This window comes from Podarcis pityusensis (assembly GCF_964106645.2).
Source record: "Podarcis pityusensis genome assembly, chromosome: 1".
Classification (NCBI taxonomy): Eukaryota; Metazoa; Chordata; class Lepidosauria; order Squamata; family Lacertidae; genus Podarcis; species Podarcis pityusensis.
The window spans coordinates 58,056,762-58,075,650 of NC_138028.1; the positions used below are offsets into that span (position 1 = coordinate 58,056,762).

The following is an 18,889-nucleotide window of genomic DNA, read 5'->3' on the forward strand; positions in this document are numbered from 1 at the left end:
AGGACCCCCTTTGTACTGATCAGCTCTGCATTTATAAAACGTTTGTATTAACTCCCCTACTCCGGAAGCACTTTTCACAGTTACAGACAATGGGATTCTGACTATTTACTAAATTTTTATCCAGTATTGCATACACTTTACTGTATTTAAAAACACACAATACATAATATACTAACATGCTAAGGGTGTCATATTTCAAAAAGTAAAGTTCCTGACACCTGCAAAGTTGTTGAACACCAAAAAAACCTCCACCCACCCAGAAAAGCACATTTAAAAGCCTACCTTTAATCAGCTCAAGACCTTGCTGAAAAGGAATGTTTCTGCCTGGCACCTAAAAGATATGTAATGAAGGTGCCAGGCAAGCCTCCCTGGGGACAGCATTCCACAAGCGGGGAGCCACCACAGAAAAGGCCAGTTCTTGTGTTGCCACCCTCCAGACCTTTCAGTGAGGTGGCATGCAAAACAGAGCCTCACATGATGATTTCAGGGGCTGGGTTGGTTCATATGGGGAAAGAGAGTCCCTGAGCTGTTTAAGAAACTAACTGGCAGCCAGCACAGTCAGGCTAGGATTGGTATTATGTGTTCAAACTGTCCCAATGAACAACCTGGCTGCTTAATTCTGCACCAGCTGAAATTTCTGGATTGCCTTCGGAGGAAGCCCCATATATAACATGTTGCAGTAATCTATCCTAGAGGTTACCAGAGCATAGACAACAGACGTTGGGCTATCCCTGTCTGGAAAGGGGCACAGGGAACTGTTCCAATAAGTTAGCCTTGTGACTAAACTTGTGGTTCTTTTCATATCTATCATTGTCCTCATAAATCAAGCATCACAATGACAAGCCTCATGCCTATTGTCCTAGAAAACACTATGCAACATAAAACTTTTTTGACTGTGGGTCAGGTCCAAGTCAAAACAAACACAAACCAGAAACCCCTATAGCCATGGTAAAGCTTTCTGCAGAGATTCATGTTTTAAAGTGTGAATGCTTATCTCCTCGAAGGTAACTGGATATATTTACATTAAGGTGTTTGGGTACGGCAAATGCAACAGGCCCACCACAGCTTTCGGAGGACAAATTTCAGGTGGGTATTAGAGAAAAGAAAAAAAAGGCACATTCATCTCTCCAGCTTGCTGTGGTGACCAGGAAAAGCTATCACAGGAAGCCATCTGTAAAAAAAAGCCGGCCTATCAGTGTGTTGCTTACAGTTGGGGAGGGTGGTGGTGGTACAGGAAGTCAGGCATACAGGAAGTCAAGCAGAGGTGACTGATGCCTGGCCAGTTGCTTTTTTCAAACACAAGCCTCTATTCCTGTTTTGCTCTTAGCAATGCGCCCAAGTCCATTAGTGGAAGAAGAAATCAGCTGCCTATCAAAAATGTATGATTTGCTGCGGAATGCAAAGATTATTAAGTAGGCAGACTGATGAATTGCAGATTTGGGTTTTATTTCCTCTAGGGTGTGGTTACAGGATATTCACTTAATTTGTTTAAAGTGCTTTTCTGGGAATAGGAATTCCATCTCATTAGAAGATACTGTGGGCATCTCATATCAAAGAAGAAGGGGGCAGGATTATTTTTTGCAGTGAAAGAAATGGAAGGGGAAGAAAATAATTTGCTCAGAAAATATGTAGACATCAGCAGGTATCTGTCTGCTGAAAACAGCAGAGCATCAGGACATTAAAAAGAGCTCTGCCACTTCAGTCCAAAGGAGCATCTAGTCCAGCATCTTCATTGCTGCAGTGGCCAACTGGATGCCAAAGTGTCCTGTTGCTGCTTCCCAGCCACTAGTATTCAGTGGTCTACTAGCCTTTTTGGGACGCGGGTGGTGCTGTGGGTTAAACCACAGAGCCTAGGACTTGCCGATCAGAAGGTCGGCGGTTCAAATCCCTGCGACAGGTTGAGCTCCCGTTGCTCGGTCCCTGCTCCTGCCAACCTAGCACTTCGAAAGCACGTCAAAGTGCAAGTAGATAAATAGGTACCGCTCCGGCGGGAAGGTAAATGCCGTTTCCGTGCACTGCTCTGGTTTGCCAGAAGCGGCTTAGTCATGCTGGCCACATGACCCGGAAGCTGTACGCCGGCTCCCTCTGCCAATAAAGCGAGATGAGCGCTGCAACCCCAGAGTCGGTCACGACTGGACCTAATGGTCAGGGGTCCCTTTACCTTACTAGCCTTTTTCATGCAAGAATCATACAGAGGCTCCATGAACATAAGCAGATAGAGCACAGCAGTAGCAGTCTTCCAAAATGACCTACGTGCATTTTTTTCATATGAGATTATCATATAAAAAGGACTACTGCAACTGAACATGGAAACTCCATTTAACCATCTTGACAACTAGCCATTGGCAGATCGATTGTTTCTAAGGTGAACATTGTCTACATCTTGTTTCTGTATTTAAGTCTGGGGAAGGGCAGTGACTTTTAGGAGATTTGAAAGAGTTTTAAGGAAGGCTTAAGTTTCCATGATTTACACATGCATATCCTTTGTCTCGCTGTCACATCTGATGAAACAGGTTTTGTGGAAAATACAACACCCCTCCCCCCCCCTACAAAACATGCTCATCAGAGGCAAAAGTGAGAAGAGCTAGGAACAATTATCCTTCTTTCAAACTGCATTCAAGTGTCTGTCTCCAGAAGGCAGCCTATATGCTTTTCTGGATTTCTGGGTCCCTTGCTAATGTCACTACTAGCTTCAACACTGCGGCTAAAGGAAGGAGAATAAAAAAGGAGGTTTTTTGCTCCTGGAATCATAGGGCCTACTCAGTGTGTGAGAGTCTGCACACACACATAATTCTTTCTCTAGTTAAAGGCATGTAGGTGTTAATATAGTTATTTTGCCAAATATTTTACAAGAACCATGATATCCTTTCTTCTACCTCATGAGTCATATTGGTCATAAATCAGAGAATTTTGTACTCCGAAAAGAGGAAGTGTTGCAGTCTACATAACAATTTCCTTTGTATAATCTCAGCAAGATCATGAGAAATCTATTATTGTAGCACACTTGTAAACTGAAAAAAAATATATAATCTTTTTTTCATTCGTTCAGCCGGAAAGGGAAGATGAATATGGCCTGAAGAGGCAAACTGAATTCCTTTTCTACTGCCTTTATATTGTGCACCCAATTGGTCTGATGTGCTTTGGGATTGTTGGTTTGATAATCTTTGCTGAGAGAATGAAGTGGTGATTGCAGTGCGATGCTGAGATAAAGGTGCACGTCACATAAGAGTCCCTCAGCTCCCATCCCCAGAACCATTAGGAGTCCTTGGCCGCCATGAGAAATGTGTTATGCAGGATGCAAAGGGAAAAAAGGGGATATGCAGTGGATGGAAAGAAAAAGAAGGATGGCAATATGCATGATGGTGGTTGCTTGATGGAAACGAATTGCTAGTTTAATGCTTTAGAGAGGCGTGTGTGTGTAAATAAAAACACAAGTCAAGCCCTGAAGGCCTATGTAGTCCTTTATGTAGTCTCACAGTAGCCAACCAGATGCCTGGAAGAAGCCCTCAAGCATATGTGCAGTCGATTTATACAGGAATGTAAAGGCCCTTAACTTCAAGCCCAGTTGATTTCAATTGGATTTTATGGTTCTTAATTTTGCCTGGATTATGAGCTAAACTTTCAAACAAGGAAAGGAAAGTTGCACCAAATGGCAGGTCAGCGTGGGATGGAACAGAAGTGACTTTTGCCCTTCTTCTAGGACTAGACAGTGGTTCTAGTTCTGGTTTTGTACGTTGATGAAACACAATGTTATTACCATCAAGAAAATTGCAGGAATAATATGTTTGTTTAAAAATAGTGCTGACAGTGGGAAGCTGAATCAGAAGTGATGTCACTGATTATATACTGTCCCAAATCCACATTCTGTCTAGCGATCTGACACAACACCATTGGGTAAGCTATCTAGAAGAAGAATTGCACGTCCCTAGGTACATCGTGGTCTGTGTCCTAGGGAAAGTGATGTCCCTACAACCAAAGTATAAACCTTGATGGGAAAATGTGTCAACATTTTGTCACTCAGTAATGATTTTACAGAATAGTCCTTATAGCCACTGAACACCATACAACTTTCACACATACCTCTTTGTAGAAATAGGAGTGACAAAAATTGTGAAATATATTACACCAGCACAGAAATGGGGAAGGAAACAACATGTTAAATCATTTTATTTTCTAAGCTTATTCTGCTCCTTGCAGATAGAGGCTTAGAATCAGAGCTGATTACAGTGCAAGGATTTGATTAAATAAGACAGAAAGAAGAACGATCTAACAGAAAGATATCTATCCATTCCCTATTATAAGTAGAGGCTTCAATAATTCCAAGTGAAATTTATCTTTAAATCTTTTTGAGCCAAATTCTATTCTCAGCAGCACTGCTGCAAAGCCAGTGTAAATTTATTTTCTTTCTGCATTCCAGTCTTTGGTGGAGCTGACTTGATTGTAACAGAACTTGATTTTAAATGAATTAATAGCAGATGTTCTTTCTGTAAGGAAGTAGTATGTTGCTTATTTCTATTATTTGGGGTTAATCGAGGTGCATATTTACACTGTGGTCTCCTGCATGTTGACTGCATGTGCAAAAGTCCTCTAACAACAAAATCTGAACCAGTTAACTGTTAACTGTTGCAGCCCATTGGAGTGCTGGAGCTATGGAACCAATTGGGAATGTTTGGTGCTCCTTGTCAAAAGTCTGGTGTTTGGGAGGTACCTAATCAACCAGAGGTGTGGATGTTGGCTATTCAGTCAATATACTGTCTTGTCATGCTAAATTTTAAATGGCAGGAAAGAACTGTATACCAGGATACTGCCCCAGATTTCATTATATGAGTTCAGGGATATGATCATAAAAACTAAGGAAAAATTACAATGCAAAATGCTTGTGATTTCCTAAGCTAATGGAGTGCAAACAGATTTTTGACGACAACAACAACATGGAAATGAGCACTAGATTTTTGCTAGATTCCACTAGATTCCCAGACGTGGCTTTTATGTCATGTGAAATATCACATAAAATATGGAAATTAACAGGTAAGGAAACATCAGGCAGATGGAATAAGCTTCTGTCTGAATGCAGCCTTTGACTAAACCAGCAAGGAAGGGCTCATACTAGGGATAGAAATATGTGGCCTTGCAGAGATTGTTGGACAGCAACTCCCATCGCCCCTGACCATTGGCCATGCTGACTGGGGCTGATGGGAGTTGGAGTCCAACGATATCTGGAGGGTCACAGCTTCTCCACCCCGGTTTATTTGGTGCTCCCAACCAATCCAAAGGCTAGACTTGGAGTCAGTCTAACACATGGCGAACTTGAAATAAGAAGGAAAATTATTCAGAGCAGGACCTAGGAGTTGAGGAGGACAAGGGAGAGGGGAGAGGCAGAGAAAAATATGGTCTGAATAAAGATACATACATAATTTTATCTGTATGCAGCCTTTCCACAGTTAAAATCATGCTCAAGGCGGTTTACAACATTAAAAAATACATAACAGCATATCAAAAGTAGTAATAAACATTAAAAAATACACAAGCAAACTTGTGCATTTCCACATAAATCACAACAAGATCTAAAATAACGATGCAAAAAACCACAGCAACAACTCCGTCTACAACAACACCCCCCAAACAAGACTCCAGCCCTGTAAGATCCCCATTATTCAAGTCTATTCCTCATGGACAGACAGGTATTTAAACCATGGCTGACTTGTTAATGTGGCAACCGTACAGAAGAGTACAGTAGATAATGAAATGAATATGCAGCTGTGGACTTACAGGAATCAGCACTTGAGACTCCTCTGTCAACTTTAACACCAGAAGTGCTGGCACATCATTAACCTACGACAGACCTGCCCACAGTGAGAACCAGCAAACCAGACACAACCCACGAGCCCCATAAAGTGGTTTGTCAGGTACTTGACACTCCTCTTTCCAATTTGGCAGTCCCAGGCAGGCAGTAAAAGCATGTGATGAGCTGACCCACTTGTGACCCCTCTTGTGAGCCGCATTCGGCTTGGGCAGGCCTGAAGTGTGTTTTTCACCAGTCAGAATCGTTGTTTAATGCTGCCCAGATGGAGTTCCCATAACACTCAGTAGCAGGACTCCCAGGCAAGACTATCACTCCTTCTGTAGCACCTGACAAAGCAGTATGCCTCTCTCCTTCTTCAAGAGATTAAAGCAGCATTTCTTTTGCGCTACCTGGTGATTTTTATACTCTGTGATAAAGTTAATGTATAGAGCTGTCATTCTCTCTTTCCTTTAACCAGATTGTCCAGCCGTTTCTCTGGACAAAGCCTAGCTCCATACTATCTAAGGATAATCTAATACAGTGGCACCTCGGGTTAAGTACTTAATTCGTTCCGGAGGTCCGTTCTTAACCTGAAACTGTTCTTAACCTGAAGCACCACTTTAGCTAATGGGGGCCTCCTGCTGCCGCTGCACAATTTCTGTTCTCATCCTGAGAACAGAGCAAAGTTCTTAACCCAAGGTAATATTTCTAGGTTAGCAGAGTCTGTAACCTGAAGCGTATGTAACCCAAGGAACCACTGTAATTAGCCTGATCTGCTCTTAGCCCTCTTTTCCTCAAAGCAACAAGCAAAGCCAGGTAGAAGGCACACATGAGCGGATGCTATTTTCATTTACTTTTTGTGAGACTGCATTGTAAAGCAATACACAGCAGGATAAATTCAGCTGATGAATATCCCCTCTCTCCCCGCAATCTGGGAGCCATGTTTCCACAGCATTTCTGAACAAGTTCAGTCTAAAACTGAGGGAAGAAGTTCAACTGAGGTCGCACTTAAAGGTGAGCCTAGCTTCATTCACGCTTTTCAATACCTGGATCAAAACACAGCCATCTTTTGAATTTTGCACCTTTCTAAAGTTTGCAATGCCAAGAAATGTGTAAAAGCATGCATATGTTAAGAGAAAGTGTGCATAAGAGGCATATATTAATGCAAATAGCATTCAAACGTGTATTATTTTAGGAGAAATTACTTTGAAAAAATGTGCATATTAGGCATGTTTGCAGAAATTCACACTAAAATGGTGATGAATTTTCATGACTTCTTTTTTTATTGCAAACTGATGTGAAACGTGGAGAACTGAACTCAATGGGAAAATGCTACACTGAAAGAAGCCAAAACTAACATATTTGCCTATCCCTGTTGAGGCCACCCTGGAATCAGGAAGATCTCTCTTGCACGTGGAGCCTTCCTAGTCTTTTTGCAGAGATGTCAGAGTGCAGAATGTAACCACTGTGGCTTTCCTTTTAGGAATATGAACCATATATGGGGATTAATTGAGGAGAGGGAGAACCAAGTACTCCACCTTGAGCTCCTTGGAAAAAAGGTGGGATATAAATGCAACCAATAATTACATTATCCAGTGGCATTGTTTTCACTGGAAGGAATGAAAGGGGAATCCAATGTGGATTTTTGTGGTTCTGACCCGGTACAGCTTTGCTCACATCAGACTGCTTCTTCCATTGAGTACCCATGTACTTCTAAGTCACTAATGCAGAGTTTCTTTGTTTAAAAAAACAACTTTTATGCAAAATTGAATATAAAGTTACAAGCCAACACACACACACACACACACGTATGTATGTATGTATGTATGTATATATGTATGTGTGTGTGTAATGTATCAAACCTCTTGCTATACAGTGGATGCTTGGGTTGCTAACATGATCCATGCAGGATGCATGTTCACAACCCGCAGTGTCTGCAACCCGCAGCAGTGCGTCTGCGCATGCGCAAAGCATGATTTAGCGCTTCTGCACATGCGCGACCGCCGAAACCTGGAAGTAACCCATTCCGGTACTTCCGGTTTTCGGCGGTCCGCAACCCAAAAAAACGCAACCTGAAGCATCTGTAACCCAAGGTATGACTGTACTATATTTCTACAACCTAAATTTGTATTTTATATTTATTAATATATACATATTTTATGCAGTTGTTTGCATTGCTACATATGTATAGTAATACATATAATATGTTAGAATTGTTCGTATTTTTAATGCAACTGGGGGAGGGACTCGCTTCTCATCAATTTTAAAGAGTGAAATGGGGATTAGAAGGGGGGAAAAACACTTGCAGAGATAGCTAGATATCAAGAATTTCAGAAAAGTTCATCCCTTGTCACTGGAGATCCAAATATGGATATCACCCCAGATGCAAATTACTTCTCATGTAACCTGGGCCATATTCACACAAATAAAGCCAGCTGAAAACAGCTGCCTTTTCAGCATGGTTTCGGATCTTGATTTGTGTCTCCAGTGGTTACCATGCTTCCAAAATAAAGTCTAGGTTCAATGTGGCACAAGGCAAATGTTCTCCCTCCCTCTCCCCACTGTTTGCCCCCCAAAGCTGCTCTGTCCATTCTCCCAAGCTTTCAAAGCAGATTTCAAGGTAGTGTGGGCAACAGGTGGAGGGAGGAGATGGGGGAAGTCATGCTCTGCTAGCAGTAATCCTTTGTGTAATTATTCAGTTGAATACTGCTCTTGGAATTGGGCCACAGCCACTGTATCTTTCCTTCAATACATTAAAAAAAAGCCCATGTACCAAGGTGCTCCTAATATGCAAATTTATTTAAAATTTAATAATTTTAACCAGCAAATGTCTCTTGCCTGCTCCCATACGTTGCCACTGTGGCATTGCATGAGTTCCTGCCACTTGCGAAAATAAATACCGTATTTTTTGCTCTATAAGACTCACTTTTTCCCTCCTAAAAAGTAAGGGGAAATGTGTGTGCGTCTTATGGAGTGAATGCAGGCTGCACAGCTATCCCAGAAGCCAGAACAGCAAGAGGGATTGCTGCTTTCACTGCGCAGTGATCCCTCTTGCTGTTCTGGCTTCCGAGATTCAGAATATTTTTTTTCTTGTTTTCCTCCTCCAAAAACTAGGTGCGTCTTGTGGTCTGGTGCGTCTTATAGAGCGAAAAATACGGTAATTCACATAAGCTGACAAGTGCATGGAAGTCAGTCAAACGCAAAGTTCCTTTTAAGGAAGACAGTACTTATCAGGAACGAAAAGACACATACATTCACGCACACTCAAGTTCACACACTTTTCGTCAGCAAAAAGAATTGCGTTTTGGCTAGTGCAGAGCTAGAGGATAATACAAAAGAAGGGGTCACTTCATGTTCTGCAGTTGTCCAGCTCTGTCAGGAGCTGCTGGATGAGTGATGGTCTTCTTGTTGGCAGTCTTCTAATTGGACAGTAGCAAGGAAGAGCAGAGAACAGCTCTGAAAGATGTATTTCTGCCAGTGTGTGCTGCCGACACCAAGAAACAGAGCTCACGAGAGGTGAATTGGGGAAGCAGAAACAATGAGTTGCTTCCTCGTTATGCTATGAACTAAAGCAGGGTCTATCATTGGGGTGCCCATGGGCACCATTTTGTCTGTCAGTACTTCCTGTGGCGCCTGCAAAAGGTCTCAGCAAATGTCCCCTCAGAAATATACAATGTGCAAGAGGTGGTTTGCTCTTCCTCCTCAATTCCTGTTTGCCTTGGTTCAGCCTTCCCTGCTTTGAACACACAGCCCTTAAACATGCCCACCTTTCAGTGAATGCCAGGACTGGACACCCATATTCCCTTTCATTCTGAACAGAGGAGACGTGCAAGGAGCATCTCTTTGTGAGTCAGCATGGGGGTGCCTTTCCCCCAGTGATTATGAGGGGCTAATGGGGGGGGGGCAGGTCCGCACCATTTATAGTCCTGTTTCTTTTTCTACTCTCTTAAATGTGGAAATCATTTTGTGTTATGCCACACATCCCATTGCAGCCACTAATGTGTCACTTTGTGAAATTTGACAAAATGCTAGTTTTAAAAATGTACTGTTCCTGTTGTGCCACTCCAATTAATGAAGCATCTAATAGTGGTTGTTGTTGTTGTTGTCTGGGGGGGGAATACAAGTTTCCCCCCAACTATTACTCCCTGCCCCAATATCTGCTATTTGAAGGGATAACTTCAAGTTACAAACAGAAGTGTAACTGAGCCCTGGCATCACTTTTAAATGAAAAACTGCTTACAGTGGGAGGAGGTTAGAGTGGAGAAAGCAGAGCTCCTTAATCCTTTCCCCACCCACTATTTCTGTGTGATAAATTCTGCCCCATACATACACCAGTGGCTTTTCACTCCACAGAGTTCCTGAATACTGTAATGTTTGCTGTTTCTGAAATCCCCTGGGCAGAAAGCACTTGGGGGAGAGACAGCAATTTGGAAAAGAGAATAGGCAGACAGAGAAACAGTTAAGCTTCCTCCATTATCTGCCGCAGCATCTCTGGTATAAATTTATCCTGTCTAGTGTATTTTTTCACTCTGAAAAGTGGTGTAGGGGTTAAATTACATACATTCACATGTAACCAACATTTTTACACACACACACACACACACACACACACACACACAGAACATGAATGAATTTGACAAAAGGACAGGAAGGATTTCCAGAGAGAAGTCCTGAAGGGCATAAATACATAGCAAGTTCTTGTTAGATGAAACCAAAGTTCCACCTAGTCCAAAATTCTGTCTCTTCACAGTGAGCTTAGAAAAATAACAACTGGAACAGCTGGTTCCTTTTGTTTATCATATAATTAGGTCTGCATTGTCTCTGAATGTGAAGATTCCATTTTTAGCTATCATAGCTTACCCTAACTTGATTGCCCTCATTCTTGCTTTGCATGGGTATCCAGTGTCCCTAGCCTGCTCTTTAAAAAATACATGGTCCCACAGTAGTTTCACAGAAATAGCGAAGAACGTTGCGAATGTTAGGCAAAGATATTTTTTTTCACGATTGCCCAGTGCAGAATTCAATGCAAAGTAGTTAACCAAATCAGTACATTTATTCACAGGACGCTGAAAGAACATGAAGATCAGGTATTTGGAAATAAACAAAGAAAATACGCTTCTGTTTAAGATTCTGGAGTTGATATTGATGAGCAGGGTACCAGTAGTTGCCCTGTATAAGAAAATAACCAGTCCATCTTCCAAACACGCCTGTTATAAGCAGCTTTGGATGTGACAATTACACTGAGAGACCAGGAAATGCACATATCTTATGCTTCCTGTTCCTGCTCTTCAGTGTCTCATCTGAAATAAAATGTTCAATGCCTCTCCCACAAGTGGGCAGATTTAGTGTACAGACAGCTTTGCTTATCTCCCCATCAGCAGAGACTCAAGTTATATTAAATCATGTTTATTATGCTGCTAACTTAATGTAATAATGACTCATCCACTAGATGAGATCTAGTAGAGCCCATGCTTCCCAGGCGCAGTGAAATGAAATGACATGTCCTTAAAGACAAAGTCCACTCAGCCTGAAAAAGCTGCTGCTTCTTCAGATAAAGTTGCTGAGCAAGGCAGTCTCAGCATGGCAGAAGTACCTGGAAGTGCTAGCTTACATTACTCTAATGCTTTGTGTGAAGTGGTAGCCACTGCTTGGTGGTACAACCCATGACTGTGTGTGGAAGATCCTAGGTTCAAATCAGTTCCCAGCGTCTTTAGTCAAAAAGACCTCAGGTAACAACCATAGGTAACAAGCCCCAACCCTTGAAGAGCTGCTTCACTTTAAAGCAAATGGGAGAAGGCTAAATCGTCCAGTTGTCAGACTCAGGACCTGAGGCGCCGAGTTCTGCCCAACATTGGGGGTGTGTTTGTGCATAGGTGACATCACATGCGCAATGCAGCTGTCCCATCAGGAGGAGACCAATAGTGGGAGGAGTCTGAGCACGAAGACTAGCTGTGCGGCATGACGTTGTGCTCGGCTCCTGGCTCTCCTGCCTCACTGTGGCTGGCCCTGTGGAGGAAGCAAGCTCGGCGGAGAGGGCAGACGAGGCCGAGGTATGATGGGACTCACAGTCCCTGCTTGGCCTGCCCTGGAGGCTACAGCAGGAGGCACAGCGGAGGCTACAGCAGGAGGCACAGCAGAGGCAGCGACCCATTGCAAAACAGTGCCATGGCAGGACCAGGAAGCAGAACTGTCCTTTTGCTACAGCTCCAGGCGACTTTGCAGGCCCCCCCATCCCCATGGTGAAATACCCCGCAGGACACTCCGGACAGTCCTGGCAGCCTCATCATGAGAGAGACGCTGGGCAGGTGGCAGAGGGGCCACAGTGATGTGGGTCTTCCCTATGAGAGAAAAGAACAGCAGGGGGGGTTGCTTAGGGAACAAGGCAGTGCACAAGCAATGTGTTGACTGTTGCATCGGTAGGTGGCTGATTCTGCACTCGGCCTCCTCCGCGCCCTCAAAATTGGGGGGTTGAAGACACCTAAGCCCTGTAGAGTTGGCACCTATGCTCAGGCCAAGCCAGTTTCATATGTAGTTAAGGATGCAGGATGAACTCTGGCATTGTTCAGATGCCTATGGGAAGTCCACCAGCAGGACATGAGGCCAACAGCCCTCTCCTGCTGCTGTACCTCAGGCATTCCCCCTCGGAGCCTGGCAGTCACACGGTGTCATTGAGAGCCTCACCCTCCACAAATTTGTCTTAATTGCCTTTTTAAGCCATCAAAGCTGGTGGCCCTTCCCACACTGTGTTCCTATGCGGACCCAGGTTCTGTGAGTCGTCAGAGAAAGAAAGCTGGATGCCTGCTGGCGCTGAAGTATTGCTAGCAAAGTACCCACGCAGAGATCCTCCGATTCTTACACTTCTCTTTGGTATGCACGCAGCATTCCTTTTTGCTGGCGGAGCAGAGTAGTGGCACTGACAACAGCTGGAGAGGGTCTCTTGAGATGAAACAGGTGTTGCACGGCAGCAATTAGGGAGAAAGCAAGAAGGCAAAATAACAGGGAGTTGCCAGGAGCTAAATCCTTCCCTCGGGAACAGTGCCTGACCTCAAGGAAGTCCATGAGACATCCAGCCAGACGGAAAAGAAAAGCTCGTCCCTCTAATAATGCGCGTTAGCCACCACCGATAACACATACTCTCTCTCTTTATTTCCTGGGTGGGAGTGAAATCTCTGTCAAATGATGCCCTTGATGTTACAACTACTGTAAATAGCAGCATAAGAAACAAAGATCCCGCTGCCGGCAGCTTTTGGGCGGCTTGAATCGAAAGGACATCCATTTGAAAATTTGGCTGTCATTAGAAAGAAAGCGAGGCAATTTCATGCCACAGTAGTTAGAGGCAGACAGTGTTCTGGTCACTGGTAAGCACAATGTTGTTGCTAATGTCTCCAGTAACTGCTAATTTACTCTTCCATTTTGCTCCTCTACACTAGCCACAAAGGGAGCTGACTCCAATTATTTTTCAGACAGAACCCAGCCTGGTGTTTACCATTATCTCCCTGACAACCCCTTCGTGTGACAACATTATGCAATGTAATTGCAAAGCTGCTTCATCTCACTGGGGCTGTTATTTTCAGTTGTTTTTTTTCCCAAGGTCAAGGATAATAATTAAGGGATTGCCTGCAACACAACCTTGTTATGTACCCAAAAAAATAACTCCCAATAAGGCACCCACTGTTCCCCCGTGAGGAGATTTCTGTCCAGTTAAGAAGTGCTGGAAGATCATTTGAATGGTGTTTGGGGAGTGGAACACTAGGGAATAATTTGTAGAGAACAGCATCTGGAAGTCCACACAGCTTTACACATAATGCTAAGTCAAATTATGTCTAAGTGTTACAGAACGAGTATGCGAGTTCATGAAATTAAAGTCATAACTGTGTTGCTCCTTCCACCATCCTGCTACTGCCATAAGTACCCAGAGCTAAGCTATGGTTTGTCTTCATGTTATATCTAAGCCCAGGCTCATGGTGTGTTTTGCTCCAGACAACCCACAAGTTCTAGCCATGGTTTGTTATTGAATGATAATTCATGAGTTGTCTGGAAGAAACAAACCAGAATCCCTAGTTTGGACATAACACCAAGGTAAACCATGACTTAGCTCTGGGTTGCACAGCAGTAGCAGAGGATGAGCAAAGTCACCACAGCTCTTGCTCCGTATATTTGCATACTCACTCATTCACATTTCGTTTAGCTTAGCGTGACATGCAGACTGGGCCTTTGTCAGGTGTTGAGTACAGATATAAAACAACTGAATGAATATATATCACATGCACACCCCATTGTCACATTGTATCATGACCAAATTCTCAATGAGGATTAACTTGTTCCATAAAGCAGGATTGGGGAACTTTTCTTCAGCCTGTGTTCCCTCACAGGCAATCTTCTGGGGGCCACATACCAATGGCCACTCTCCATTCTCCAGCCAGGCAATCAAGCAGTATTATCACAGTTCAAAACCATAATGTAGGCTGGCTAAATCACTAGGGAAGGGTACAGAGCAGGGCCAGTGAAGGGTGTGGCCTGGGGAGGGGGCTGGGAAGAGTCACCAGGGCAAAATCCCTCTGCAGATTTTCTGTGCAGCTGATAAAAGCCAGCTCAGAGAGTAAGATCAGATTTTCACAAGGCATGGCCACAGAGCAACGAGAAAAGCTCTTGGAGCTGGTGGAATGAATCAGTACATGGAACAATCAAAATATGGGTCCACCGAAAGTGGGGATAAGCCATAGGCATAAATACTTAATAGAGTGCCTCACCCATCATCAATCTTCCCTTGGTTTTCCACAGCTAGATAAGATTAATTGTGTAGTAACATGGGAGAGGGCCTAGTCTGTGATGGTGCCCTGTTTGTGGAATGCCTTCCCTCTCAATATATAGCTGGCCCCTTCTTGAGTTTCAGCACCAGCTGAAGGCAGGCTTGCTTGCTCAGACATTTGTGTGGGTTAAGTATAGTTATACCTGCTGGTGTTGACTTGTTACCTGCTTTTGTTTTAGGGTATAATTGTATTGACTAGTTTTATTGTTTGGGATTTTTTTAATGTGTTTTATTGTACCATTCCCTGGATCAACTTGTGATCAGGCAGGTTACAAATATAATAAATGAATGGATAAATAAATGGACATTACATTTTCAAAGAAATACAGAGTGGGAGATGGAAGTGTGTTCAGCAGAGGGAGTGTAGAGACCTCAGACTTTTGTGTGTCTGGAACGTAGGCTATTGTATAAAGGGTCACATCCGTCGCTCTGCTCACTTTTAACTCTGGCCTCACTGACCTGGAGCTGTTGCCTGATATGTGGCCCTCAGAAAGTTGCCCATCAAGGAAGGGGGCCCTCAGACTGAAAAAAGTTCGCCCCACAATGCCCTCCAGTGAAGCCCACTGTCTTGTGTTTGCAGTTAGTGGCCCATTCGGTGTCCAGTATTTACTCCAGCTTTCCCATCCGAGTCACACCTTGGTACGGTAATTGTAACCAGCAGCCTGGCTCATGGGAATTGACAAAGATGGTAATGGAGAAAGAGTAAAAGTAGTGGCACAAAGAAAGTGCAAATCACCTCGATGGCTGACACTGACGAGCAATGGCCTTCTAGAGGGAGATAGTCTGCAATAATTGGATCCCACTTGTGTGTGAGGCAGAAAGGTCTTGATGGGAGCAAGGGAAATCAATGAAACAAGATAAAGGTAGAACGAGGGTGGGGGGATCCTGTACATTTGACACTAGTGAAATATCTCTCCATTTTCCCATGTCTTATAACTTACTTTTCATTATCTTTAGTGTGGGTAGAAGTGGATCTTTGTTCCTTGTTGTAAAAACCGGCTGGCTTCATCTTTGTTGCCTGCTGAAAGAAATAAAGCAAACAGTCTTCTCACCAGGCAGCCACATACAGTCCTCCAGATTTTCTCCAGCAAGACTTCCATTTTTCCCCCCAATGAGGCTTGTGAATGAGAACAACAAGGGAGGACCAACCATCTATTCTGCATTTCTCAAATGTTTTCTTTCCACTAATTATTTCAGTCTACTGTGGATCTTCTCCAGTCATTTTTAGCCCTCTTGGACCAAAATTTGGCCCCCTAAAAATATGAGTTAAGTTGGTAGAGCATGAGGCTCTTAATCTCGGGGTCTTGGGTTTGAGCCCCACGCGGGGCAAAAGATTACTGCATTGCAGGAAGTTGGACAAGATGACCCTTGTGGTCCCTTCCATTGATTCTATGAAACTCTTAAACCAGCAGGATGCAAAATATTGATTTTAAATGTAAGAACCTAAGAGGAACCCTGCTCCATTAGGCCAATGATGCATCTAATTCAGCATCCTGTTCTCACATTGGACAACCAGATGCCTGCGGGAAACCTTCAGAAAGGACCTAAGCACAAGAGCACTCTCCCTTGTGGTTTCCAACAACTGGTGTTCAGAAGAATGCTGCCTCTGACGGCGGAGGCAGAGCATAGCCCTCATTTCCTCATAATCCTCTTCTAAAGCCATCCAAGTTTGTGGCCACCACTGTCTCCTGAGGGTGAGAGCTCCACCCTTTAACTATGCCCTGTATGAAATGTCCCTGTCCCTGACTAATAACTTCAGGAATGTTTGGGGACTTTTCTCCTTCAGTTTGCAGAGAATACACAACTTAAGGTCAGCAGAGTTATAGCTTAGTTAAATCTACTGAGAAATGGTAGTTCCCCGATGGATGAATAAGGCAACAAAATAAGGTTCTCGGTGATGGTCCCATGAGGAGCTACACTCAGGGCAGTATCCAATTAAAACAGGTACACTAGTGCAATGACTTTTGGCTGCACAATGTAACTTCCCTGCCCTCTTCTCTCCCTGCATGCTGACTAAATCTGCTTCAGAGGAAACCCAGAGCAGCTTTAGGGGTCACACTGTGGTGGGGAGAGGATAGGATGGGGAATCTACATTGCCCAACAAAGAGTCACTGTGCTAGTATAACTGTTAGTTGGATACCATTCTCAGTTTGGTAGGTGTGAGGATGCACTTGCTTGCCTTTGATCACACTACCCTTATGAAATGAAAAGTCATGCTTTCTCCTACTAAGGAAAATTCATGAACCAAGCTTTTGTGGCCTTGGTACATTTCAGCTGTTGATGGGCACAATCAATACTTAGAGCATGTTTTTTCCTGGTCAGTATTCCATTTCTCAATCATAGCCCATGTGGATCATGATGATACTTTGCCTTGGGAACATCATGTCTCCATCTCTGTCTTCTATCTGCTTTGTAAGATGGTATCCTTGCTCCCCAGGGTTGGTCTGATATATTTATTTAGATTTCTTTCCTGCCACAGGAACACAGATAATGGTTACCATTATCTCGTTTGATTCTCTCAAAAACAATAAGGGCTGCCTAAATGTATAGGAGTGGACAAACAGTCTTGATCGGGTCCATGTTCCCTGCACATCTTTAGTCTCATCTTACATGTGACAATCTATAAGTGGATTGCATGTCGTTTCCTGTACAGAACTGTCTTTCTATCAGCTGTAAAAGATTGGTTAGGCTGATATGGGGACTCAGAACTATACATTCAGAACAATTACCGTATGTGGTAGAGTCCTTCCTGGAGTGTACAATTCAGACTGAATGTGTGGTTGTGTGAGAGAGAGAGAGAGTTGTGATTTTGAACTCTCCCCTATGTAAAAAGTATTCCTACAAGAAGAAAGATAGCACATTGGGTTGTATTCATTGCTTGTTATATGCAGAGGAAACCCTTAGAAATTAATGGGCATGCCTAGCTTAGGTCCATTAATTTCAGTGGGTCTATTCTTAGTATGACTATTGTTAGATGCAACCAACTGGGTTGTATCAAGCATTGACGTTGTGCAAGCAGAGCAGATTTTTGCTCACATGTAAAGCAGTAAAAAAAATATTAACTACTTTAAGCTGGATATAGTTTTAAACAGAGGCTGCGAACACACTAACCCATTTGTTGCACAGGCATGTAGTTTTCTCCTGCTTTGGAGGGTAGGACTCAAGGCAATGGCTTCAGGTTACAAGAAAGGAGATTCTGACTAAACTTTCTAACAGTAAAAGCTGTTTGGCAGTGGAACAGACTCCAATGAGAGGCGGTGGACTCTCCTTCCTTGGAGGTTTTTAAGCAGAGGTTGGATGGCCATCTGTCATGGATGCTCTAGCTGAGATTCCTGCATTGCAGGGGTTAGACTAGATGACCCATGGGTCCCTTCCAACTCTAAGATAAATCTGGAACAGTTCATGCTCATCCTTAACATGCTGCTTTTAATCTAGATTGATTCTCCCACCTACCCTCAGCAACCATAAACATCATAGCCAGACACTGGAGAGACCTGTGAAGAGTAAGCATAGATCAATGGTACCAAATAGTATGGGAAACAGCCCTACTAGGAAAATTAACTGATAAACTGAAACTGACACAGGGACAAATAGAAGATGATACCTTCACCCAGGTATGGCTCCCTTTCATCACATACACAGCCCAACAAGACAACGACAAGAATCCACCAACAGCATATGAATCAATATGGCTAACCTGATTCAAAAACACCCACCCACTCCACTCACACACGAAAACAAAGTTCAACACAGCCAATCACAAACAAGCAACCGCACCCTAGGCCAACCACAATTTCTCTCACCACCAAAGGAACACAAGCGAATAGCAAAGAGAACCTGCACAAATGACGCTGACACAAAAACCCACACATACATTAAGCAAAATAGAAACATCGCCAACCGACCCCACCCCCACCCACCATGGCCCCCTCCACCTCTTCTCCCCTCTTTTCTTCAACAAATGAAACTGACCTATGGAAAATGTAACTTGAAAAAAGAGACATTGCGCATACCTTTGTAAACCAAGAAAACTTTCATAAAATTTAAAATTTAAAAAAATTAATCTAGATTGATTCTAAATCCTGCTGTCCACAAGGGTGGGTGTAGATACCTGATATGCATTTGAAAACCCTCCTCTTTATTAGGTTGTCCACTCCTTTTCCTCCCTGCATATGCCTCAGGTAAGTGAAGAAGGAAGCAGTGGCTGCAATCTTAGCACATCCCCACTCACAACATCATTGGGCATATGTGGATACATCTCCCCGCATCCCCCGGCTGCTGTTGGGACTGCCTACATC

General features: G+C 43.5%; 1 protein-coding gene across 7 annotated transcripts in view; it reads right to left on the reverse strand.

The window, feature by feature from the left end:
- LOC308464749 (uncharacterized protein) overlaps positions 1–18,889 on the reverse strand; it is an 85,045-nt gene that overhangs the window by 22,906 nt on the left and 43,250 nt on the right. For 5 of the 7 annotated variants that reach the window (XM_080984326.1, XM_080984328.1, XM_080984323.1 and 2 more), the window contains exon 2: positions 15,533–15,612. The exons of 1 other annotated variant lie outside the window; for it this stretch is intronic. In XM_080984326.1, the coding sequence (XP_080840452.1) occupies positions 15,533–15,600 (68 nt within the window). In that variant the 5' untranslated portion in view covers positions 15,601–15,612. The remainder of the gene's footprint in view (positions 1–15,532; positions 15,613–18,889) is intronic. One more of the 7 variants, XM_080984325.1, reaches the window with a different exon arrangement.